At 50.5% G+C, this 26,719-nt stretch overlaps 1 protein-coding gene across 1 annotated transcript in view; it reads left to right on the top strand.

Moving 5' to 3' along the window:
- Positions 1-5,500: 5,500 nt before the first annotated feature.
- The window catches only part of PSD2 (pleckstrin and Sec7 domain containing 2), a 31,941-nt gene continuing 10,722 nt past the window's right edge, over positions 5,501-26,719 (top strand). The window contains exons 1-6 of the mRNA XM_063087049.1: positions 5,501-5,868; positions 8,818-9,267; positions 9,667-9,861; positions 12,900-12,980; positions 16,680-16,792; positions 17,551-17,609. Coding sequence (XP_062943119.1) covers positions 5,501-5,868; positions 8,818-9,267; positions 9,667-9,861; positions 12,900-12,980; positions 16,680-16,792; positions 17,551-17,609 — 1,266 coding nt within the window. The remainder of the gene's footprint in view (positions 5,869-8,817; positions 9,268-9,666; positions 9,862-12,899; positions 12,981-16,679; positions 16,793-17,550; positions 17,610-26,719) is intronic.

Below are 26,719 nucleotides of genomic sequence, written 5' to 3' on the forward strand. Positions count from 1 at the left end.
CTGTTCTGAGTACTTCCTCCAAGCCAGCTGTTTGCATTGATCATCTTAAGTGTCCATGTGTGGGCACTGTGTGTTTGTGTGTGTATGTGTGATGGTCCCAGCCCATGTGCTAAGGTCTGGGTGAGCGAAAGATCCAGTTGGGTCCAGAGAATAGAGAATAGGCCCAAGAATGACATATTTCCAGCTTTCTTTGCCAAGTAGCCCTGGTGGAGTGTCTCTCCAAGTGTCCAGTGTTAGAGGTAAAAGGTCCTTGGGGATTGATTGTCCAGTTTGGGGCTCATGTCCAGGGCCTGTTGATGGGCTTTAGGCGTCCGTGGGCCTCCCAAAATATACTGAAAATGTTGTGCACATATGTGAGAGTCTGTCTGGGGTGGGGTCCACAGCTCTATCAGATACTCAAAGAGGTCCAAGACTTGGAAATGGGTAGACCTGGAAATGCTCAAAGACTTGGAAATGGGTGGGAATGTCTGATGCAGATGGGGAAATGAGGCCAGAAAGGTGTTTGCCCAAACTCCCCTAACACACTGGAGGCAAAACATGAATTTCCTGGCTCCCAGCCCCACTCCCTGGGACAACTGTGGTCTTGCCTTGACTCCACACTGACATTCCAGAACAATTTTCTTTGATCCCAGTCCCTCCTACATACCCTGCTGGGCTCTAAGTATCCTTGGACATCCCACAGCTGAGATTTTGCCTGTCATGGGTAGTGCTTAGCACCGTGGGCCCCCCCAGCCTAGCTCTGCCTCTGTGCCTCATTTCCACCAAGTGGGCCTGTACTCCCCATTACCTCCCACACCCACCAGCTCTCTGCTGCCACTGTGTGTGACTGTGGTCAGTGTAGGTGCCAGTCTTCCACACTCTTTATCCCAGCCTGAAGCTCTGGGTTATCCCCTCTCTGTCCCTGGCTTCTCTCAAAGCAGAATGGCTTTGATCCTGGATGCCCAGTAATGTAGGTCTGGCTGCCCTTAACCTTGTTCCTCAGACTGCAGGCTCCTCATCCTTACCTCACCACCCAGAGGGATTGCCTCATGAGTGGCTGCCCAGCTCCCCCTGTGTGTGTTTGTGTGTGTCTGAGTGTGTGTGTATGCAACCACAAATGCCTGCCCGTATGCTTGCTCACAGACACACACAGGGTCTGTACCCAGGTACTCACCTCATGTCTTATAGAGCATGCTGGCTCCTGGAGCCCTCCCGGCTAGGCCCCATGCCCCCCAGCCTGAACTTGGGTTTCCCACAGTCCTTGGTTTTGATCCCAGCACTGTAAGATTATCCCTACAACAGTCTATAGTGTTCTAGACAGAGTCTCAGCCTTGCTGCTTTCCAGCTTTGTGATCCTAGGCATGTTTCTCAACCTCTCTTAGTCTCTGCCAAAAATAGGGATGATGATAATCCCTAGGTCATTCATTCAACAAATATTTAAAAGTGCTCACTGCATGCCAGGCATTGTGCTAGGGTCTGGGGAGAAAGCCATGAACACGACAGTCCCCACAGTCATGGAATGTACATCCTAGTCAGGGAGATGGGCAGGAAATAAGTAAACAGATAGAAAAGGGAGTTCCAGTTCTGCTTAGTGCTGTGATGCTCCTTGGAGGAGCATGATAGAGTGCCTGTGGTCAGAGAGGGCCTCTCTGAGGAGGCAGCATTGGAGTTGAGCACTGAATGCAGAAGAGGCAGCCATTGAAAGATCTAGGGAAAAAGCTTTCTAGGCCAAGGGTACAGCTGGTGCAAAGGCCCTGAGGTAGGAATGAGCTCAGGGAGCAGAAAGAAGGCCAGTGTGACTGATGAGCGGTGGGAGGGAGGGGGGTGGGGAGAGGGCAGCAGAACCAGCTCAGACAGGGACTTTTTAGGCCATGCTGGGGAGATAGGATTCTAGAGGGTTAGGAGTGAGGGAAGGATGTGATGCTTTCACAGCTCACTCCAGCTGCCAAGGGGAGAGTGGGAGAGAGCTGGGGTTGTCCTAGGAGCAGCCGAGACCCAGAAAGTGTTTGCCTCAGCAGTCAATCGTGGCTCAGGCAGGGTTCCACTTCATCATGGTCCCCATCTTGGCTGGTGTTGAAAAAGAGGCAGCTGAGCCCAAGGCCATCCCAAGGGCTGTGGGTAGTAGGAGCCCCTGCCTGGAGAGATGCCTGGATCAGGCTGAGAGAGTCTGCGGGGGATCTTGGCCATTGCCAGTCTGTCATTTGCAGGCATCTCCTTGGGTTGGGTGCCTGGTGGTCCAGCTGCTCCCCACTCCCCTGCTCTGCCAGCGGGGCTGGAGGTGGGCAGGGTCACTACTTTGGGCTGATTCTCCTGTTTGAGAATTTGGGTCCTTGATCTCATGGCAGGGTCTGGTGGGGGGCTGGGAAACTGGGGGCTAATCCTGCATCTCTACCCATATGGCTGAAGAGGGAAGCTACTTCTAGATTCCAGAGGCAGCTACTCACTATGTGACCTCAGGCAAAGCCTTTCTGGGTTCTGTGCCTCAGTCTCCCCATTTGTCAAATTTGGTGGTGGAAGGAGTGGAGTATAGCTGCCTTTCATCCTTGACCTCTGTAGTGAGCTGGCTCTTCCTTTGATCTCAGCTGTCTCTGCATTCATGGGGATATGTTCTCCCACTGGCCCTGGAGGGAGGAGAACAGAGGTGATGGCCCATTCTGCAGATGGGTTCACAAAGGCCAGAGGGTGCAGTTAGGAGTTCCAGTGCACATAGTGGTTCAGAGTGAGGACTTGAGCCATTGCTTTACACCTCTGTCCTGAAGTCTCCCCTCTATGTCCCCCTCCTTGGGCTCAGCAAGGCGGGGGTCCTGGCTCAGCTATTTCTGGGCTCAGCTGGCCCTCAGCCCAGGCAGGGACTCTGGGCCCCCTGCCCAGAGTAAAGCTCAATGCTACCCCTTGTCTACCCACCCCCAGAAACCGGGGACACGGCCCAGTGCCCGGTGTTGGCAGAACCTCCATCCCACTCTCAGCTGCAGGAGGATATGGCAGGGCAGGTAGGGCTGGAGCTAGCCTGAGGCAGCTGCTGGAAGTTGAGGGGTGATGTAGGGGTCTTTCGAGAGGTCCTGATTTATCCACAACCCTGACGTTGGGGCTGGTGTAGACTGAGCATCAAGTGAAACTACCTATACTCTCAAATCTCAAGCTTCACTGGGGGCTCAGGCAGAGCCCTGACCAAAGGGGGCACACCCCACTCTGCCAGCCTCAGCCTTTGTGTGTGAGTGTGGGAGCCAAAGCATCCTGGTGGAGTTGAGTGGAAACCCTGTGCCCCAGAGCCAATGCTTATCCAGGCCCCTGCACTAGAAAGCAGGCCAGAGGACTAGAACTCAGGCAGAGGGCCAAAATGCTCCACTCTCTCTGCTTTCTCCTCTTAAAATGTGTCCCCCCACCTCCTCCCACCAAGAAGTCTCAGTTGAGGAGGTGACCTCCTGTTCTTCCTCTTCTGAGTACACAACTGGAGGGAACAGATTGAAATAGCAACGGCAGCAGCAAGGATTTAGGGCAGACCAGAAAGAATCCTTGACCCAGTGTTGAACCCCCCAGGGGTCCCGGATGTCCTAGGATCAGGGCCCAGATATTCTAGAGCCTGGCTCTTTAGTTTTTTTTTTTAATCTATGGGCTTTTTTTTAAAAGTAAAATTTTACTGTTATGTAGTAGTCAAAACTGTAAGAGGTGGCAATCAGGGTGGGTGGGCTGGACCCCAAATCTGTCTGTCCTGCTGTCTCTCATCCACTCCATGTTTGAAAACCCAGGGTGAAATGAATTTTAGCTGGTCTGTGGTAGCTGAGCTTCTCTCAAGGTCCCAGAGTCCCCAGAGAGGTATACCCACCTTCCTCTCTGGGCTCATCTTCTCTAAGTGGGAATTTCCTCCTGGAGTGTAAATCAGTGTTTCCCACACTTGCCTCATTATAAGAATACAGATTACCATATCCCTTCCCTGTAGGTTTGGCTTCAGGATTTCTGGGGTAGGGCCTGGTGATCTGTGTTTTGACAAGTCCCTCAGGTGATGCTTATGACCAGGCAAGTATAGAAAGTCTGGGTCTTACGTACATCCCTGTTGCTGCACCTGCAGCTCATTCTGCGGCAGCAGAAGGCTGGCCCATTTCTCTGCTCCTCCAGCCTCTCCTGAACCCCCAGCATTCCTTCGCTGGAGGAGAGTGGGGGTGCTTGGAGTAGCAAAAGCCCAAAGAGGGTAGGAAGGAAGTGGCCCAGCCAGAACTGGAAGAAAAGCCCCGGGTTCCTGCATCTTTGCATCTCTCCAGTGTGTTTGGAGGGGCTGATCTTTGTCCCTACTGGCAGAGGTCATTGGGGGTGGGGGGTGGGGATAACCTAATCTAGGCAGGACCAGGGGCAGAGAGGGGGAGGGGAGAGCCAGAGCACAGCTCCTTACACATTACATCTGCCCTCCCCAGCTGGGATTAAGTTGGGCAGGAAGCCTCTGGGAAATGTGAGCTGATCCTGATCCATTTTAAGTGGGGTTGGGAGTGGAGATGGTGGGTAAGGTAGGTCTTCTCATTTTGCAGAAAAGAAACAGACCCAGAACAAGGCAGAGGAGAGTGGGGCTGGCCTGGGCAAGGCAATGAGCAGACCTGATCTGGACCCACATGAGGTCACACGGTGAATTGGACAGAGCAGGGCCTGACTCCCCTTCAGTGCTCTCCTCAGAGTGCCCCTGGCAGCCTCCCCATGAGTCCCTCCTCGAGGCTGGACGAGCTCCGGTGGGGGTCCGGGTGTGGAGGGGAACCCCAGGCCCCCTCTTCCTTCCTCACAGGAAGCCAGGGCTTTGGGCACTGGGCGCTGCAAAGGCAGCCTAAGCTCTCCCTGAGGCTCCCAAGTGGCGCCCCACCCGCCCAGCACCCTGGACAGCGCCTCACGCTGGGCCTCCCATGGCTGTCTTCAGGCTTCACTTTGGCTTCTCTGGCCCCTGCTCTGATAAAGCTGCACTTCTGTTGACTTCATTGCCTCCTGTCAACCCTCCCTTAAAGTCAGCCCCCAGCCCAGTTCCCTCCATCAACCACAAAGATTCACTCATCTCCAATTCCTGGAGCCCAGGTGAGAGAACAAGGAAGAGGCAAGTGGGCTGCTGTCAGCCTGGGGTTTTGTCACCAGTGGGACTGGAAGGGGGACCTGGAGAGGTACTGGATCCTTCTCCAGTTCCTCCCCACCTGGATCTTCCTCAGAGGGCTTTGGTGAACTCTAGGGAGCACATCAGAGACACAGGAGGTAACAGGGAAGGCAGGACTGGGGCACGAGGGGCTAGCTGGAGTCCAGAGAGAGGTGAGGGGGGCTGGCCTGGACAGGGCAGTCAGAGGGCCATGATCTGAACCCAGGCTCTAGCTGGAAGCGTCCTGAGGAGAGCCTCTTGGCCATCCTCCTGCCCTCAGGCAGGCTGGCCTGGTGCTGGCTCTGCTGGGCTTCAGACCCCCAAGCCCCTGCTCTGTTTGATTGAACCCTTCATTACTCCATCTTTTGCCAGGTCTCGTGGAGTCCCAGGAGCAGCCAGGAGAGGGTAGGAGCAGTGGCTGCCATGGATGAGAATAAGCTCCCATCTGTACTGCCTGAGGAACGTGGAGCCTCCTGGGACTCCAGCCTGGAGCCTGAGGAGGAGCCAGGGGTCCATAATGGAATGGCAGCCAGTGAGGGCCTGAACAGCAGCCTCAGCAGCCCAGGGCATGACAAGAGGGGCACCCTGGCAGACACAGAGGAGCCCACAAAAGACAAGGACAGGGCCCTCCACAGCCTCAGCCTTGACCTCTCCCTCATCAATGGCCTAGTCCTGGGACCAGATTCGAACATTCTGGAAGATTCAACAGAATCCAGGGCCTGGAGGGCTGGTGGGCTGTCGGAGGGGGACGATGCCTCCAGGAGCCTCTGTCCAGAGGATCTTCAGCTGGGGTAAGTGGGTGTCTGAGAATGGGGACTCAAATTTGGCTGCCCTATTGCTGTGTGGCCTGGGCTTAGCCACTTAGTCTCTCTGGTTCTTGTTTTTCTCATACATGAAATGTGGATTTCATGTCTCTCTTTTGCCGTGTCTGGGTGTTTTGGGAGGACAGAGACATGAGAGGGAATTTAAAGGCCAGCAGGCTTTTTGTGCCCTCCACCCTTGGGTCCCCAAACCATCATGAGCTGTGTCTATGTGGTGTGGGAGAGCCTTACTCCTTCTATCCCAGGCTGGCCATTATAGTTCCAAGTCCTTTTAAAATGCCTCGGTGTGAAAGGTCATTTGGTCCATGTCTCTGCTTCCTGGAGATGAGCATCTCCCAGTCCTGCAACTGACACCAAAAGTAGGCTTTGTGGGATAATCCCTCTCAGCTACCCTCTCCTGAGGTTGCTATCAGGAAGTTCTACCATGAATCTCACTTCATTCCTACTTATTGGAGCTATAGCCCCATTTCTATTACCCTCAGCAGGAGGTGAAGAGACCTGGAGTCTTGGGGGTGCCAGTTGGACAAAGAGGGTGAGGATGGGGCAGGGGAATGTCTAGAAGGCCCCAGGATGGGCTGAGAAAAGAAAGCATTTAGAAGTTCTAGGTTCATAGCTGTGGGACCTGGCCAGAGCAGGCAGGTGTGCGGGAGGTGTGTGAGTGTGTGTGTGTGTGCCTGGCCTGTGCATCGGTGTGTGCACAGGGATGAGGGAACACATTCGTGAGCATGGGGCTGTGTGGTTGTGGGTGGGGGCGTTGGTGTGTGCCTGGCCTGTACATTTATGGGTGCACATTTGGGTGTGTATGGGGGTGTGTAGGGAGAAGTGTTTCTGGGTCTTTGTGGGTAGGAAGGTGAGTACAAGGGGTTGGGTGGCTGTATGTACCAGGTGTGCCATGGCCATAAGAGTTTCCATCCAGGCAGGGCCTTGGCTGGCCACCTGGCTGGCAGTGGGGTGGGGGCAGGGCCCTGGGGCTTCTTGGGGCACACTGTTTGTAGGTAGGTGGTATATTTATTTGGGATGGCTGAAGGTGGAGGCAGATAAAGGTTTGGAGATTGGGCTGATGGTCTTTGAGCCCGTCAGGGCCACCTCGCAGGTCTGCTCAGTTGAATGAGGGGGTAGGGGATAGAGGTATCATTTCTGGCTGTGGTGATGGACTGAGGGCCCCCCAAGGGCAGGGCTCTGTCTTGTTTGGGTGTCTCTAGGACCCAGCACAGGCCTGGCAAAGTTGTCTTTGCTGCGCAGACTTTGGGTATTTGCCCCGGTGGCCAGGGCAGCAACCCTTTTCTCCCCTTCCCTCCTCCTGGAGGTCAGTAGAAGCAACTTCCACCCCAGCCCTTGCCAGACATCCTGCCACCTTTTAGATTTCTGCATTCCTCCCCACTTTGTTCCCTGGCCTGAGGGCCTAAGGGGGCTGCAGTCTCAACTCCTGCTGGGGCTGGGGTGGGAGGTGGCTGTGGCTTCAGTTCTTTGTCTTGCAGATCAGTATGTGTCTCCAGGAAGCACACTGGGACAGAATCTTAGGCACTGGGAGTCCAAGGAGGTGTTAGAGAGGAAGGGACACTTCCTAGTCCTCCAAATGCAGCTCAGTTTCTGCTAGGCAGCAGGGGCTGGGGAAGAAGTGGGACACAGCCAGATCCTCAGGGGGAGGCCAACATGGAGGGAGGGATGTGCTTGTTTGCAAAAGATGGGCCTTGATTGATCTGAAATGGCTCGGGCTCAGCCTGCTTCGTGCTTCGTCTGTGTCTCTTCCTCTTGCTACCTCTCTGTATCTGTCTCTCTTTATCTTTGTCTTTCTTGCTCTTTCTTTTTCTCTCTCATGTTCTCTGTATCTCTTTTCTTTTTCTTTCTTGTCCCTCTCTCTTGGCCTCGCTTTCCCTCAATCCCCTTCCTTCCCTGTTGCCTGCACATCTCCCTAGTAGATAAGAATCTTCTCATGAGGCCTCAGTTCACTGTGTGATGCTCTTGATTCCAGGTGCTGACATACCCAATGAACAAAACACACAAAAATCCCTGCCTTCATGGAGCTTATGGTCCAGTGGAGAGACAGACAATAAACAATAAAAATAATAAATAATTATATAGTAGGTTGGGAGTGGATAAGTGCTTTGGAAAAAATACAGTAGAAAAAAGGGGCTGGAGAGTTTGGGGGGCAGATCACAGTCATAGACAGGGTGGCAAGGGCAGGCCTCACTGAGAATGCAATGAGGTGGGAGGGCTGCGGTTTGGGGGAAGAGCACTCTGGGCAGAGAGAACAGCTGGTACGGGGTGCACGGGCCTCTCTCGGGGCAGCACAGGGCTTGGGAGGTGGGGCCACGGGGCTGGCAAGCATATGCTTGGTCTCAGGAAGCCTTTGTTCTGGGGCCAGTGCTGGGGAACAGACAGAATATGACATGCTCAAAGGATTAGGGAGGAATGAAGAGATACCCCGAGGATAGAGAGTAATGGGGAGACTGCCTCCCTCAGTTTCTCTGAGGAGGGGATGTTAAAGCTGGGGTACGGTTGGCTGAGCTAAGATCCTCCCAGGCTGTGGGGACAGCAAATTATGACCAGTATGATGCTAGCTGTGATAGGGAGATGTCCCTCTGGGAGCCCCGAGGGAGCAGCTCCCGGGCCAGGCTGTGGGAAAAGGCCTCACATTCATTCATGTGGACAAATATTTGATACCTATTGTGGACCAGGCCCTGGTCAGGCCCTGGGATGTGGGGAACATGTCTGTCCTTTTCACTGTTGCCTTCCCAGTACCCAGCCCAACATTGGCACCTAGTGCTCAGTAGGTATTGGCTGAAGGATTAAATAAACAGGACACAATCCATGCCTGTTCTCTGCCCCCAGCGAGCTCCCAGACAGTTTGGGGCAGGCACCAATGCCTCTACGCAGAACACCTTGGCAGGATGGTGACTGGCTCCTTGCATCCCACAGGCTGGGTGGCCCTGGGGAGCTGGATGTGCGGGATGGCTTCAGCACCACATTTGAGAAGATTCTGGAGTCAGAGCTGCTGCGGGGCATGCAGTACAGTAGCCTCGATTCCCTAGATGTTCTGAGCCTCACAGACGAGAGCGACAGCTGTGTCAGCTTTGAAGCCCCTCTCACTCCCCTCATCCAGCAGAGGGCCCGTGATAGCCCTGAGCCAGGGGCTGGGTTGGGCATTGGGGACATGGGGTCTGAGGGGAACCTGGGGGCAGCTGGTGGTGATGGGGAGCTGGGCAGCCCCCTGCGGCGCTCCATCTCCAGCAGCCGCTCAGAGAACGTCCTGAGCTGCCTGTCTCTCACGGCTGTGCCCAATGGATTTCATGAAGATGGACCCCAGGCCCCAGGCGGGGACGAGGATGACGATGAGGAGGACACGGACAAATTGCTGAACTCAGCCAGGTGAGGCAGGGCCCAGGCTGGGGGCTGGAAGAACCATGGGGCAGATGGGGAAACTGAGACCCAGAGGAGGCAAAGCAAATTAGAGCAATCCAGTGTCCAGAGTCAGCAAGCCCTCTCCAAGGTCACCTTGTTCATCCTGTGTGCACCCAGACTTCCCCCTCTTGTCCTGAGATTCCATTCTCCTCTTCCAGGTTGTCTCAGCTCAGATGGCGTCAGGGAGCTGTGTAGGGATTTCAGTTGAGAGGATCTTCTGAAAGTCTCACTTGATTTCCTCCTGCTGCAGTGGAGCTTCTTTCTCTGCTCTCTCCCACGTGGGTTTTCAGAGGCCTGGGCAGACCTTCCAGCCTCACCCAGGGCCTCTGACCCTGGGCTACTGATTCCCCTCCTCTCCATCTGCAGTGACCCCAGCCTGAAGGACGGCCTGTCAGACTCAGACTCAGAGCTGAGCAGCTCTGAAGGGCTGGAGCTTGGTAGCACGGACCCACTGGCCAATGGGTGCCAGGGGGTGAGTGAAGCTGCTCGCCGGCTGGCACGCCGCCTCTACCACCTTGAGGGCTTCCAGCGCTGTGACGTGGCCCGGCAGCTGGGCAAGAAGTGAGTGCCTTCTCCCACTCCAGGCAAACCTGGTGTCTTCCTCAGTCTGAAGGGGGTGTGGGTGACTTCTTTCAGGGGTGCCTGATGCTGGGGTGGCTCCAACAGTCCCCCAAGGATGCCTCCTCCCACCATCGTCCTCATTCCTGGCCTTGCCCTAAATCTTTTTCCTTTCTGGGCTGCTAGGGCAAGGGCTGATGCTCTCAGGGAGTGGGGTGGTAGTGGGCTGCGGGGTGTGGGATGTGGTTATGGGGTCACAATAGATGGTGGTAAGGACAGAGCAGCTAGCTGGGCAGTAGCTGGTGACCCAGCTAGTGGCACCAGGGAGAGAGGAGAACCTGGACTGGAGGTGTGGGGGTGGGAAACGTCTGGGACCCCGAGCTCAGGAAGGGGTTCTTGGCCCTCATTAAGCCCTTCTGTCTATTGGGACCAGCTGAAGGGGCTGAAGCCCCCAAAGCACAAGCCCTCGCCTTCAGACTGGGTGCAAAAGGAGCTAGCCAGATGGGAGCCCTGAGGGGGTTGGGGGACAGACAGGGACTGTGAGAGGGAGGAAGTCTGATGGCACATCGTGTGTGGGTCTGACCACTGGCGTGTCTACCTGACTCTGGCCCTTCTTTCCAGAGTGCCTCCCAGCTCCCGCATTAAGGCTCTGAGATGCGCAGCAGCAGGCCTGGCCTCCCGAGAGCTGCTCACAAGGCTGAGGGAGACAGTCCAGACCCTTGCCCATGAGTTAAGCTGACCAAGGGGCTCTAGGCCTCAGGGAGGCCCTGCAGGCGGCTTGGTTCCCAAATCCTGTTCTCCCTCCTGCCTCTGGTGCCCTCCGCAGCCTCCGTGTTGCTCTTGCAGCGGGCCCCCCACAACAGCCCCAGTCCAGAAATGTCAACTGAGACGCCCCACCTCTCCTGCTGGGCTATAACCCCCGACCCTAATGACATCCTTTCAGGAGACTTCATTATGGTTAATCCCTTCCCTCCCTTGTCTTTTCAACCACTCTCTCTATAGAGGTCTTCCCATCAGCAATTAATTGTGCTCAGGTCTCTCCCATCTGAAAAACAAAAACCCCTTCCTCATCCCCACTTTCTCTTCCAGCCTTTTCACAGCCAACATTCTTGGGTTTTCTGCCCTGGGTGACCTTTGTCCTCTCTCCTTCTCCACACTCAGCCCCTCCAGACTGGCTTCCTCCCTTCCTTCCTTCCCTTCAGAAACCTCTCTGGCCAAGACACTGGTGGCTGCTACCCAGGTCTCTCCTTAGCCCCCTTAGGCAGTGCTGACACCACAGGCCACTCCTTTCTTTTTCTTTAATTAAACTTTTTATTATGAAAATTTCAAACATACACAAAGGCAGAGAAAATGATGTAGTAAACCTCCACGTACCCATTACTCAGCTTCAAAATTAGCATTTTTCCATTCTCATATCATCTATTACCCCACACTTTCTTTTCCCCCCATTTGCTGGACTATTTTAAAGCATATTTCTTTTTCTTTTTTTGTGACCAGTAAGGGGATCGGAACCCTTGGCTTGGTGTTGCCCGCACTGCGCTCAGCCAGTGAGCGCACTGGCCATCCCTATATAGGATCCAAACCTGCGGCCTCAGCGCTCCCAGCGCTGATGCACTCCCAGCGCCACACTCTCCCGAGTGAGCCACGGGTTCGGCCCTTTTAAAGCATATTTCAGATAGTCAACCATTTGATCCATAAATACTTTGGTATGTATCTCTATCTGATAAGGATTTTTTAATGTAATCATAATTCCATTATAATTTCTAACAAAATTTAAAAGTTTTCCTAAATATCTCCAACATTCAGTCTGTATTTAATTTTCTCTGATTGTCTCAAAAATGTTGGTTTGTTCAAATCAGGATCCAAACAAGGTCCACGCTTTGCATTTGGCTGATATGTCTCTTAAATCCATTTTAATCAACAACAGTCCAACAATCCCTTTCCCTTTTTGAATGCCATGTATTTGTTGAAGAAATGGAGCCATTTGTCCTGAAGAATTTTCCACATTTGGGATGTGGTATCCTCATGGCATTAATTAACATGTTTCTCTATTTCCCATGGGTCCTGTAAATGGGAGGGAGAGCTCGAGGCTTAAATAGTATCACGTGGAAATTTGCTCTAATTTTCAACAAGTATTCTTCAGTCCAGCCTTCTTGAAACACTTTCTTTGTTGGCCTGCAGGACAGCACACCCCAACACACCCCTTCCTCTCTGGCCGCTGTTTCTCAGTCTCCATCACTGGTTCTCTCTCCTGGGTCCACACCCGCGCTCCCTGAGTGGGTGTCCTGTCTGTGCACCCTCCTCTTTCATGGACTCAACCCCCACCCCTCCCCGAGTAGTTATTAACCAGCTGTGGACTGACGACTCTCATGGGGATGTGTTCCACCACTTCTGTTGTCCTGAGCTCTTACATCTCCCCCAGGGGACCACCTTCTCAGTCATTCCCCACACGCATTCCATCTCCCTGTCCTGTGGATTCTGCCTCCTAAATCTCTCTCCTCCCTACCCTCTCATCACTCTCTGGACAACCACTATAACTTCCCAATGGGGCTCCACTCAGAGGTAGAGTGTTCCAACTTACAGACCTGATCATCTCTGCATCAGACCCCTCAGTGTCAAGTCCCAATCCTTCCTTTGGCCTGCAGGCCCTGCTCCCTGCCTCACGTCTTGCTGCCCCCATTCCTGCTCTCGAAGCTCTGGCTACATGGCCCTGCTAGTAGCTTCTTGGGCATGTTGTGCACTTTTCTCTGTTGGGGACACTCTGCATCATCCCACTCCCTACTCCCTTCACTTGGCTGGCACTTACTTTCCTGTGTTGGCTGAGACATCACCTCTTCCAGGAAGCCTTCCTGACCCCCAGCCCAAGGTTGAATTGAACTGTCAGAGCCCAACTGGCCAGTAGGGGAGGCAGCCTAGGGGCTGGGAAGGTCTGATTGGGTGACTCAGGGCACCCTGGGGCCCACTCCGCAGGTACCCCCTATTGTTCTGTCATTTTCGGGCTGGGCCTTGTTTCTAACAAACTTCCCGTGCTCTCCTGGCAGCAACGAGTTCAGCAGGCTGGTGGCTGGGGAGTACCTCAGTTTCTTCGACTTCTCGGGCCTGACTCTGGACCGAGCCCTCAGGTCAGTGAGGTTGGGACAGGGTGGTACCCATGGCTGGTAGGAAGCACATCTGGATTCTCACACCAGCTTTATTATAAACTTGCTGTGAAACCCTGGGCAAGCCTCCTGACTCAGACAACAGGGTGTGTTGTCTGATGAGGCTGTGGGGAAGGGACCTTAAGAGCAGCAGCGTCCAGCAACTCAGCGAGTGCCAGCTGCGTGGTGCACACTGAGGAGAGGAAGGTGGATATGTAGTCGTGACTCTTTAGGAGAGGCAAGGAGTCAGAGCACTTGCCTGCATTGAGTACTTCCTGCCTGCCAGGTGCTCTATGTCTTTACACGCCTCACAGCCCACCTGTAAGGTAGGCGCCATCATTCCTATGTTTCAAATGAAGAAGCTATGGACCAGAGAGGTAAAGACTGCCTCCGCAGTCACTGAGGCAGGAGATGATAAAATGGGATCAATCACAGGTCTTGCTGGTGTTTGGGCTCAGGGAGTAGATAGACCTCAGGAGGTCCAGGTGCAGATCCTGGGGAACAGGAAGTGTTGGAGCAGGTGGATGCAGCCCAGTGTCTAGCAGGCTCTGGTGGCAGGGGCCAGCTGGGCAGACACCAGTCTAGGCCCCAAGAGGATAGTAGTCTCTGAGCTAAGGGGTGAGGTGGTCCAGGTACGTTAGACCTTTTTCCTGTGTCCCATGTGTCTCTTACACTTTTTAAAAAATACAGTTTTTATTCTTTTTTCTCTGCTTCAGGTGGGATATTTTCTATTGACCTGCTTTCAGTTCACTTCACTTACCCTTTTTCTGTGTCTAATGTGCCTTTTAAACCCATTTATTGAGTGTTTACTTTCTGTTATATTTTTCAGTTCTAGAATTTCCATTTTACTTAAAAAATTAATAGATTCTATTAATTCTGGGGAATCCTCCATCTTCTCACTTATTTGTTTCCTCTTCCCCTTTCTTTTCTCAAGCACATTGTTGTAAAATCCTTGTCTCCTGACTCCAGTATCTGCTTCTGAATCATCTGTATCTGTTTCTATTGCCTCTTTTTTCTCTTGGTTTTCCATAATATGTCCTGTCTCTTTGCATGCTTAGTAATTTTTTAATCAGATGCTGTATACTTTGTACAAAATTGTAGTGGCTCTAGGTCATCATATGTTCTTCCAGAGAAGGCTGACCTTGTCCTCTGCTAGGCAGTTAGAATGGGACATGGGGACATGTCCTAATCCAACCGGGGACGAGCTGAGGACAGGCTGCAGCAGTTTGGTATGGCTCAGGGTTTGCCCTCTTCACAGGGTGAAGGCCCTCAGGGTTCTCCATTGAGGGGCTGGTGTGTTCACTGGGGTGAGCCCTTTTGTGGGTCCTGAAGCCTAATTTTGTCTCCAAAGTGTGGCAAGATTGCCAAAAATCCCTCTACTTCTCAGAGGCTTTCCATTTAGCTCTCTAGCCTCTTGCCTGTCATGTTTGAAATTTGGCAAATATCTCAAAGGGAAAACTGGCCACGTGTTTACAGTCTCTCATGTCTCCAGGTTTGTCTCTCCAGCCCCTTGAAGCCACCTAACATCTTACCTCTTGCCTGTGCCCATAGTCAACAATGCCCCTGGGGAAAAGGCAGCTGCAGAAGGTCAGCCCACCTCTCCTCAGTTTTCTCCTCTCCAGCATCTTTGCACTTTTGGTCTCTGTTGCCTCTGCTGTTTTCTGTTGGCTTAAGAAAACTCGTTGTTGTTGTTGTTCTCAGTGGAATGTTGGTCTGCTGCAAGCTACGCTACCCTGAGCTGCGCCTTGAAGACCAGAATGAGGAAGATTGGCCAGGGAGAGCATTCAGTGGGGTCAGCCCATGATCAGAGGTGTGGGTGCTGGACTGGAGGGCCTTGTAAGCTAGCCTGATAGGGCAAGGGATGACTGTACAGGCACTAGGGAGCCACAGAAGGTGCTAGGTATAAAGCAGTGTTTTGGGAGGCAGCACTGGCAGCAGTGTGCTGGTGGCCTTTGGTCCAGGGGTGTGCCAGCTTCTGAAGAGGGTCAGGTGGGAGAGGACAAGGCCTGAGGCTGGGCAGTGGGGCTAGAGGGGAGGTCAGTATGAGAAGTTGCACCGAGGACAGAGCAGGAGGGCTGGTGGTGCCAAGATGTTGGGGAGAGGGTGGGCTGTGGTGGGGCTGACCTGGGGACAGCCCAAGTGTTTGTGGTGGCAGTTCTGGGTTGGGGCTTGGTGAAGAGCCCCAGGGAAGGGGAGTTTGGGTTCAGGAGTAGGAGTTGGAATGGATGGCTCCTAGGCAGGACAGGCTAAAGCTGGGTTGGGGGATGGATTTTAGAAAGTCCTGGTGTAGTGTGAGGAGAAGGGGGAGGGACCAGATGAGCGAAGAGAACAGGGAGTGGGAGGGACAGAGAGAGCAGGAAAACTGGATGTCAGATAGAGGAGTGTTTTGTACAGCAGTTGACTGGGATTGAATTTCAAGGGAGTGGTCTGCAGTTTTGGGTGTCTTGGGGAGCCTCAGAGGGTAAGAGTTGGCTGAGATGTGACTCAAACACCCCAGGGTGTGGTAGGAGGCAGTGCAAGTGAGGACAAAGCAAAGTGGGTGTCATAGCCACTTTGGGCCCCAAACCAGATGAACCACAGTAGAACCAGGAACAAACCGTCTCATGAACCCAGGACAGATAGCAGCACAAACTGGCTCAGCTGCAATTTCCCTTTCCGAAGGGAAGGGGTGTGCCCAGGCCCTAGGTGAGGGGACTTGGCCCCATCTCCCATGCCCTCTGGTTTTTGATCAGTTGCCAGGGGCCCCTGAGAGATGGGTGACCTCTGAATTGGGCCTGGAGGGGGATTCAGAGCTGCCCAGCAGAGGAGCAAAGTGTGCCCTGGGGGGCCCGGCTTGCTCAGAGGTGCTGAGCAGTGAGATGCCTGTCCTGCCAGAGCGGGAAGACAATTTGGGGAGGCAGCAGGTGGGGGTGACATTGGAGGGATGGGAGGGGAGTGAGAGGGCAGTGATCAGGGCATGACATGAGGAGCTTGGATGCCATGCTGAGGGTTCTGGGGAGCCAGTGACAGGTTTTAAGCAGCGGCAAGGCTTGAGTGCATGGGCATTTAAGAGACAACTTGGTGTCCGCAGGGAGGATGTATTGGGGAGGTCGGGGGTGGGCCTGCTGGTGCCCTGCAATGTTGCAGATGTCCTGGGCATATGATGAGGGTGGCAGCGGAGAAGGAATTGAGATTGGAGATGAGGAGCAAACCGTCCAGACTTAGTGACAGCTCAGACTTGGGGTTTGGGGGAGTGTGAGGGAGGCCAGGATTGGGCCTGGGTCCCAGGTGGTGGCACATGGAGGAGTGGGAGTGACTGGGGAAAAGCATTCTGAGGGGCAGGGATGGGCAATTGGGGCCCAGCGTAGAGGAGGGAGTGAGGAGTGGGCCATGCCTGGAGAAGGGCTGATGCTGGCCCGGAGGTGCTCATCTGTCCTTGCTTCTCGCAGTCTGTTCCTTTCCTACTCTGAAAGGGCCCTGCAGGGTGATGGGGGCTGAAACTCTAAAGCCTGCCAGGCCACCTGACCTCAGTGCTCCAGAGGCCATCCTGGGGACCAGGAGACCTCCCAGGGCCTGGAGAGGGCATCCAGACCCAGATGCTGAGGCAGGGGTGTGTGTGTGTGTCTGTGGGGCTCCTGCCCAGGGTGAGGACCAGGATTGACAGGGGTTCTGGGAGACCTTCAGCAGCCTTGAATTTCCTTTCAGAACCTTCCTGAAGGCCTTTCCATTGATGGGGGAGACGCAAGAGCGGGAGCGGGTTCTTACGCACTTCTCCCGCCGGTACTGCCAGTGCAACCCTGATGACAGCACCTCAGAAGGTATGGCTACCTCCCCACCTCACCCTCCCAGCCAGGCCCTGGCCTCCTCCCACTGCTGCTCCACCTGCCACTTCTGTCCGGCCAGGAAGGTCTGTCCTCTCTGGCGTACAGTAGGCATTCGATAAATGTTGAATGAATAAACTATGGCACATGGAATGAGGTCTGTCTGTTGGGCAAGAGAGCTCCCAAATGTTGTGCCCATAGGCTTTTCCTATGCCTAAAAGTCCTCTGTCCTCAAGATTCAGTCCTTTGGGTCTTCACTGTCCCTGGTCCCTTGTCACAATGCTGATTCTTGGTGAGAATTCTGGTGGGTGGAGATGTAGGTAGGGGCCCTCTTAGGGGCAGGACTTGTCCTGTGGATGAACCTGACTACAGGAACTGGGGGACTAGGCCCATTATTGGAGGAGACACAGGCCAATGCAGGGACATGAACTGGGATCCAGAGCCATTCCTGGGTCTGAGGTTCAAGGTGAACTTGGCCACAGGAGGCAGGCATCTAGGCTAGAGCAGGCCCAGAATGGTCAGATTCCCTCTAAGGGATGGGATGGCCCTGACCTGGGGCAGGCATGTGACTCCAGTACTGCAATGAGGGTGGGCGGAGAACATTGCTCAGGCCCTGGGCCTTGAGGTGCATTTGGCAGGCGGCTGGCCTCTTCCTGTCTCCAAGGCCTCCAAGCTGGCTCTATCGGGAGGCAGGTGGGTGGCTGGGGGTGGGAACGAGCTGGGTGCTCACACTGAGTGCCACATCTCTGATTTAGATGGGATCCATACGCTCACCTGTGCCCTGATGCTACTCAACACGGACCTACATGGACACGTGAGTTGGGGAGGGAATGACGGGGACCCACCTTGAGTTGTCCAAGGGCTGACACTTTATCCAGCCCCTTCCTGAGGCCTCCCACTCAGCAGCCACATATCTTGTAGCAGAGCTCGGAGTTGAGCAACTTGGCTTCTAGATTTGGCCCTGCTCTAGTTTTATCCACCTGAGATCTGCCTGGGTCCTGCCCCTAGGCAAGGCAGTGAGAACAGTTGAGGCAGATGGTAGTTTAGGACCAGCTTAAATAAGACATGTGCCCCTGGTGGTGTCCATGGCAGACATTGCTAAAAGATCATATGTTCTTCCTAACCCAAGCTGTGTTGAAATTCCATGCCCCAGGCAGTCCCTGCCAGATGGCAGGGTACCCTCAAGAGGTATTCTCATCACCGCCACCCCCACCAGGCCAGTAAGTGAAGTGACCAGCACAGGGAGCCCCGGGCTGTGAGGCTGTGTCTGGTCCAGGCCCCGGGCTGTCTCTATGTGTCTTGCAGCTTAATAACTCCTTCTTCTTTCCTCTGTCTGCTCCGGGGACCCCTCTCTGGGCTCTCTTGCCTTCCCTCAGGTGGTAAGTGTAGTTAGTGGTGTGCATGCCCTGTGTGCCTAGCCCCACATCACCATGTCACCCTTCGTGTTCTCCCATCACACCGTCTGGCTCCACCCAATCACTGCCCTGTCATTGCTCACCCAGGGGTGGTCAGAGCCCCCCTGCTGGGTTGGTGATATTTCAGTGACTTAGGGGCATCAGGCCAGCATTTCTGGTTCTAGAGGTAATCAGGGAAGTCCAGGGGAAATGGGGGGTGGGAGAAAGAGGTGGGATAGACCCTACTTCAGATCCTACTCTTGCCCCATGTGGTAGCTGTGTGACCCTGGGCAAGTCACTTGCCCTCTCTGAGACTCTGGTTCTGCATCTGCGAGATAGGAATAATGATTTCCCCCACAGAATCGTGGGGAGGGCTGAGAGGGGTAAAAAGCAAAACATCAAGTGTCAGGGTCTGGGACCTAGCAAGGACTTTATTATGAATAATATTGTTGCATGAGAATAACAATGGTATTCATGAGCAGTATTAAAATTTAAATGATGGTGAGCCTGAAGGCCCAGACTGCAGGCCCTTGGAGGGTCAAGATTGTGAAGGCCTCAGTCTGATGGCAGCCCTAAGCAGGCATGGGGAGGAGAAGGAGCAGAGCCTGCTGGGCTCGTGGGCACGCTGGGGTACTGGTCTGGGCAGGGCTAGGGCCTCAGTGCCCTCATTAGAAAAAGAAACGTGTGACAACTTTGGCTAAGTCCTGAATGTGGAACAGAAGAGATGTGAGTATGCCATGTGAATGTCACTAGAGCTATTGCCCATGAACTGGCTCATGTTCTCCCAGACTGCTCTCTGTTTACAGAGAGCAGGTTTCGCTAGCATACCTTAAAAGGAGCACTAAACACACCCCTCCCTTCCCCATCTCCACTGTTGGCAGGACCTGGGAACAATCTCAGAGCCCAGTCATCCTGTGTCAAGACCTGGGTGCTGCCTCCCTTACCCCCCCAGCTATTGTGAATAGTGCTGCTATGAACATTCGTGTCCAAGTTTTTGTTTGAACACCTGTTTTCAGTCCTTTTGAGTCTATACCTAGGAGTGGACTTGCTGGGTCATATATAGTCATCCTATGTTTAACTTTTTGAGGAACTGCAAAACAGTTTCCACAGTGGCTGTTAGTTTGCATCCAGGTGAGAGGTGATGGCGTGGGCAGACAGGGGGTGAACGTGGAGAGATGGACCAACGAGGAGACCTCTTGCGGGTGAGTGTGACAGGACTTGCTGATGGGGCTGGTGAGTGAAAGAGGAGTAAGGATGGCCTCGGCCTCTGGCTGGCTGGTGGTGCCATTTCCTGGGATGGGCAGAAACTTCTGTGTGTGGGGCCGTGGTGATTGGGAGAGGTGGGACTCGAGTCCCATTTTGAACTGTGCTGTTTGAGATGCCTGTTGGACACATGAGGATACCAGGGAGGCAGTGGGATAAAGGAGTCTGGGGCCCAGACAAGACGTGGGGGCTGAAGAGACAGATGGTGGGGGGGGCAGTCAACGTCATCCTGATGAAATTTTAAGCCGTGGGACTGGCTGAGTGCCCTGGGCAGAGAGGCAAGCCGATGGTCATTTGTGGAGCACGGCATTATTTAGGGGTCAAGCACAGGAGTGGGAGAGACTGTGGAGCAGCCAGGGAGGTTGGAGGAAACCAGGAGTGTGTTGTGCCTCAGAAGCCAAGAGAAGAAAGTGTTTCAAGGAGAACAGAGTGGCCAACTGTGTATAGGCTGCCACGAGGTCAACTAAGATGACAACAGAAAAGTGATCAGTGAGGTTGGAATGGCCATTGGTGGGATGGTAAAAGTCATTAGAGGCCTTTACAAGAGCACTTAGGTGGGGTGGCAAGGACCAATGCCAGGTTGAGGCAGGTGGAGGTGAGGATGGGAGGTGAGGCTGTGGAGGCTGTGGACAGCTCTTTTGAGATATTTAGCTTAGAGTGGGGTCCTGAAATGAGCCAGTGGTTAGCAGGGCCTAGGAGGGACTGTTTTAGAATCTGAGGAGGGCATGCGCATGTGCCACCAGGATCAACCCAGCGGACAGGCAGAAACCAGTGACCCAGGAGAGAGGCTCAACTGAAGCTTCCTTGAGATGAGAGGCAGAGTACAGGTGAAGAGTGGACTTAGGTGAGAGTGGGGAGGTTCACTACCATAAGGAAGAAGGTAGAAAATGGGTGTGCTGCAGGTGACTAGGACAGTGAAGGGCGGTGGGAGGGTGAAGGGTCTCTTGCTTGATGGCTTCTACTTCCACAGCAAAACATGAGGTAAGGTCAGGAGCTGAGAGTGAGGATGGGAAGGGGGCCGATCAGTCAGGATGGGTTTGGTAACAGACAACATAATGCCAGCTAGTTTTAAAAATGGCAAGTACTTATTGACCAGAAAGAGTAGAGTCAGGCAGGCTCCAGAGTGGATTTCATTCAGCTTCTCAACAAAGCAATAGAGGGTCTAGTTTCTTGTCACTTCTCTTCTGACAGAGATGTCAGCTTCATCCCAAGCCTGGCTTCCCTCATGGTGGCCCAACAGATGCAGCAATTCCAGGCTTCCTAGTCTCACTCCACTCCCTGCTGGAGAGAGAGGGTTGGCACCTGCAGTGCCCTCTTAGGAGCCAGGAGGCTCCTATCACAGAAGCTCCCAGAAAGTGTCCCTAAAATACCGTTGGCCCCAAATGGGTCATATGCCATTTTCTGAACTGGTCTCTTTGGCACAGGGAATACCATGAAGCAGCTGGAAAAAGCCTAGCTTGCCTGAATCAACCTCTGTGGCAAGAGGAGCGAGGTGATCCTGGCCTTATCTCTGGGCCAGAAGGTGTGGTCATTCTTTCCCACCCAGACCTCATAATGGATATATCATGCGGAAAGGATGCTGAAGAGAGAATCACAATGTCTACTAGAGGGGTGCTGAGGCTTAATGGAAAGAGACTGCAGTAGTCATTTTGCAGAATGAAGAGCAAACCTACCAGGAAGGTGCAATAGCATTGTTGGGAGGTCTTGATGCCCATTTGGTTGTGGTCATGGATATAAAATGGGACCAGTTAGCACAACTGTGCATCATTCTCCAAGCTTATTCAGTTGGGCTTGGATACAGGCACAGTGCAGGAAACTAGCTGTGTTTAATCAGGGCTGGGTTTTTTCTAGGCAAATATGACAAGAGCAGAAAGGGGCAAGAGAGCTACAGGTGTTTGCAGAGATGGGGGTTAATGATGGGGGTTAATGATGGGGCCTGTTCTCACTCTAAGAAAATGAGAACATTTGGATCTCAACAGAGGGTCCAAGGTCGTTGAAATGAGCGTTCTTGAGAATGAGTGAGCTGGAAGTATAGGAGATAGGAGTCATGAAGAGTGTATATGCGAAATGGGGGTTTTCAAGGTGCAGATACTGGGGATGACAGGTCGGTGAATGATCCTGGAATGAGCTGGAGGGGGAGGATGTCAGAGGATGGCGATTTTCAACCTTCAGACAAGAGAAGATGACAGCTTGCATTAGAACTGGAGATGGAAACAAGGAGAGAAATTTGAGAAGTATTCTGCATGTACAGCCTGCAGCACTGGTTAATGGGCTGTGGGTTGGGGTGAGGGAGGGAGAATCATCAAGGATGAGGCAAATAGAGAAGGGAGGGGTGGGTGAGGAAGACATCCCGCCAGAGTCCAAGCTGAGGAAAGATGGGTTGTTTTTCAGAAACAGCTTAATTTCTCTCAAACCTTGGGTAGCTCGAAGAGTGGCGGTGGAAGTTGCTGGTGAGGTGAGGGGGCTGGATGGTGGGGGACTTGAGGAACAGACACAGGGGTCTGATGCTTTCCTGAAGGCAGTGGGGGGTCTGCCCATTCTCAGATGGTGACAGAGCCTCACACAAGAACTTTAAGGGAACACCAGGTATAATTAAGGTTTAGCCTTCTGTGGAGTCAAAGGCAAATGACAAAGTTTCACTACCTGGATGATGGCTGGGGCAGCCCCATCCAGCCTCTGTGCCGGGCAAGGAGATGGGCTTAGGGAGATGGTCACCCTTGCCTGAGGCCAGGGCCCAGGCCTTGGGATGGGCTGTGGCCAGACTGTGACTTGCTTCTGCTGAGAGATAAAGGCTGTGGGAAGAGGTCCAAGGGCCAAGCGCAGGTGGGAGTCCCTGTTAATCCAAATGGGAGTGGAAGGGAGAGAAAGAACTGGACTTGGCAGTCCCAAATCATGTACCACCCTTGGGCTTTGGAGTGATCTGGGTACGTATTTTTTGCCTGGCCGTTGTCATTATTATTACTATTATATTTCAAAGCAGATAACTTTCCCAGTATAATTAAACTTCTTTGCAATTTGTTGGGTCTTGGTTTTTGGTCCAGAGAGAGAGATCATTTTAGGAAACGTTTCATGTGGACATGAAAAGAAAGCGTATTCTGCAGTTGTTGGTAATAATGTTCCATATGTGCCAATAAGGTCAAATCTTTTGTGTTGTAAAGATCTTGTATACCCTTACTTATTTACTTTATTGTGATAAAATACACATAACATAAAATTTACCATTTTAACCATTTTAAAGTGTACAATTTAGTGGCATTAAGTACATTCACAATGGTGTGCAACTATCACTACTATCTAGTTCTGGAAATTTTTCATCACCTCAAAAGGAAACCTCATACCCATCAGCAGTCACATCCCATTATCTCTTCCCCTGGGCCCCTGGCAAATGCTAATCTGTTTTCTGTCTCTATGGACTTGTCTATGGTAGGTATTTCGTATACGTGGGATCATGAAACGTGTGGCCTATTGTGTCTGGCTTCTTTCACAGCATAATGTTTTCAAAGTTCATTCATTTTGTGGCATGTATCAGTGCCTCATTCCTCTTTATGGGCAAATAATATTTCATTGTATGGATGTGCCACATTTTGTTTATCTTTTCATCTGTTGATGGACATTTGGGTTGTTTCCAACTTTTGGTTACTATGAATAGTGCTGCTATGAACATTCATGTACAAGTTTTTGTTTGAACACCTGTTTTGAATTCTTTTGGTTATATACCTAGGTTAGACTTGGGTTGTATGATAATTCTATGTTTAGCTTTTTGAAGAAACACTGAACTGTTTTCCATAAAGGCTGAACTGTTTTACAATTCCTCCAGCAATGTACAAGGGTTTCAGTTTTTCCACATCTTCACCAACCCTTCTTTTCCTCTTTATTTATCTTTTAATTATAGCCATCCTAGTGGATGTGAAATGGTATCTCATTGTGGTTTCGATTTGCATTTCCCTAATAACTAATAAAGTGGAGCATATTTTCATGTGCTTTTTGGCCATTTGTATGTCTTCTTTGGAGACATGTCCATTCAAGTCTTTTGCCCATTTTTAAATTGGGTTGTTTGCTTTTCTGTTGCTACATTCTAAGAATTCTTTGTGCTCATATATTCTGGATTCCAGACCCTTATATGATATATGATTTGCAAATATTTTTTCTCACTCTCTGGGTTCACTATCACTCTCTTGATAATGTTCTTTGATATAAAAAAGTTTTAAATTTTGATGAAGTCCAATGTATCTATGTTCTTTTTTTTTGGGTTGTTTGTGCTTTTGGTGTCATATCTAAGAAACCATTGCCAAACCCATGGTCATGAAGATTTACCCTTACATTTTCTTCTAAGAGTTTTATAGTTTTAGCTCTTACATTTGGGTCTTTGATCGATTTTGAGTTAATTATTGTATAAGGTGTGAGGTGGGGTCCAACTTCATTCTATTGCATGTGGATATTAAGTTGTCTCATGACCACTTATTGAAGAGACTATTCTTTCCCCATTAGATGGTCTTGGTACTCTTGTCAAAAATCAGTTGCGCATAGATATATAGGTTTATTTCCAGACTGTTAATTCTAGTCCACCAATCACATGTCTATGCTTATGTTAGTCCCCACTGTTTTGATTACTGTAGCTTTGTAATAAGTTTTGAAACTGGAGCGTGTGAGTCCTCCAAATTTGTTCTTTTTCTTCGAAATTATTGTGGCAATTTGGGGATTTTTGCAATTCCACTAGAATTAGAAGATTAGCTTACATATTTCTGCAAAATAAGGCCATTAGGATTTTGAGAGAGATTGTGTTGAATGTGTTGAATCTGTAGATCAGTTTGGGGAGTATTATCATCTTAACAATGTTAAGTCTTTCAATCCTTGAAGATAGGATGTCTTTCTGTTTAAGTCTTCTTTAATTTCTTTTGGCAATCTTTTGTTCTTTTGTAGTGTTTTTGTTTGTTTGTTTATTTTTTGGCAGCTGGCCATTTTAGGGATTGAACCCTGGACCTTGGTGTCATCAGAACCATGCTCTAACCAACTGAGCTAACCAGCCAGACTTATCTTTTGCAGTTATGAATAAACAACTCTTTCACCACCTTGGTTAAATTTATTCCTAAGCATTTTCTTTTTTCTTTTTTCTTTTTTTTGTCTTTTTCGTGACCGGCACTCAGCCAGTGAGTGCACCGGCCAGTCCTATATAGGATCCGAACCCGCGGCGGGAGCGTCGCTGCGCTCCCAGCGCCGCACCCTCCCGAGTGCGCCACGGGCTCTGCCCAGCATTTTATTTTTTCTATGCTATTGTAAATGTAATTGTTTTCTTAATTTTGTTTTCTGATTGTTCATTGCCAGTATGTAGAAATACTACTGATTTTTGTGTGTTGACCTTATATCCTGCAACTTTGCTGAATTTGTTTTTTAGCTCTAATAGTTTTTTGTGTGTGCACGCGTGTGTGAATTCTTTAGGATTTTCAATAAATAGGATCATGTCATCTGTGAATAGAGATAGTTTTATTTCATCCTATCTAGTTTGGTTGTCTTTTATTTCTTTTTCTTGCCTAATTTCTCTGGCTAAAATGCTCAGTGCATTGTTGAATAGAAATAGGAAAAGCAGGCATCCTTGCCTTGTTCCTCGTCTTAGGGGGAAAGCTTTCAGTCTTTCACCATTGAGTATGATGTTAGCTGTGGGTTCTTCATAAATGCCCTTTACCACGTTGACGATGTTCCCTTCTCTTCCTGATTCATTGAGTGTTTTTATCATGAAATGGTGTTGGGTTTTGCCAAATGCTTATTCTGCATCAACTGAGATTATCATGTGATTTTTTTCCCCCTTCATTCTGTTAATGTGATGTATTACATTGATAGATTTTTATATGTTGAACTACCTCTGCATTCCTGAAATGCATCCCACTTGGCCATGGTGTATAATCCTTTTAATATGCTGCTGGATTTGATTTGCTAGTATTTTGTTGAGGATTTTTACATGTATATTCATAAGGGATATTGATCTGTAGTTTTCTTTTCTGGTGATGTCTGTGGCATTGGTATCAGGGTAATGCTGCCTTATAGAATGAGTTGGGAAGGGTTCCCTCCTCTTCAATTTTTTGGAAGAGTTTGAAAAGGATTGTTGTTAATTTTTCTTTAAATGTTCAGTAAAACTCACCAATGAGTCCATCTGGTTCTTGGCTTTTCTTTGTTGTGAGGGTGTTGATTATTGATTCAATCTTTTTACTTGTTATAGGTCTATTCAGACTTCCTATTTCTTCTTGATCGAGTTTTGGTAGTTTATGTGTTTCTAAGTCTTTTTGCATTTCATTTAGATTATCTATTTTTTGGCATATAATTGTTTAGTATCCTTGTTATTTTTTGTTTGCTTGTTCTTTTTAAAAATTATTTTTCAGGTTTTTATTTTTTAAATCACCATCGTTTAGGATGCAAAAAGAATGTGATCAAAGAGGTGACACAATATTTCTGATTCATGTTAAAGTCTTCCAACTTTAGCCAGGTGTCCAAGAACATATACAGGTTAAAATTATCTGGCTATTGAAATGGTATTCAAAGAGGATAAAAGTGGTTTAAAAAATTTTAAAAATCTTTTAAGCATTAAGAAAGTTATTGACTTTAAGGGATATTCAATGATGGGATGGCTGCTTGTTCTTCTGTTACTAAGAGAGCAGTGTTAAAATCTCCAACAATGATAGTTAATATGTCTTTTGGTTCTGTCACTTTTTGTCGTGTGTGTGTGTGTGTGTGTGTGTGTGTAATCTTTTCTTTCCCCCTGGCAGCTGGCTGGTATGGGTATCCGAATCCTTGACTTTGGTGTTACAAGGTCGTGCTCTAACCAACTGTGTTAACTGGCCAGCCCTTGTATATTTTGAAGCTATGCTATTAGACATATACAGATTTAGGATGATTATATTTTCTGGTGAATTAATCCTTTTTTCATTATGAAAATGTCCCTCTTTATCTCTAGTAATGCTTCTCGCCTTCAAATTAATTTTGTCAGGTATTAGTGTAGCTATTCTGGAGTCCTTTTGTTGGTGTTTGCATGGTATATCCCTTCTGTCTTTGCTTCTAAGATTTCTGTTCCTTTATATTTAAGCTGTATCTCTTGTATCATATATTTTTACAAAAATAAAGTCTGATAATCATTTTTTAATTTGAACATTTAATGAGTTATGATATATTTGAGTTTAAACATACCAGGTTACTATTTGTTTTCTCTTTGACTTGTCTGTTCTATGTTCTTTTTTTCCTGCTTTTCTTGCCTACTTTTGGGTTACTTAAGTATTTTTCA

Source organism: Cynocephalus volans, chromosome 2 (assembly GCF_027409185.1).
Source record: "Cynocephalus volans isolate mCynVol1 chromosome 2, mCynVol1.pri, whole genome shotgun sequence".
Taxonomy (NCBI): domain Eukaryota; kingdom Metazoa; phylum Chordata; class Mammalia; order Dermoptera; family Cynocephalidae; genus Cynocephalus; species Cynocephalus volans.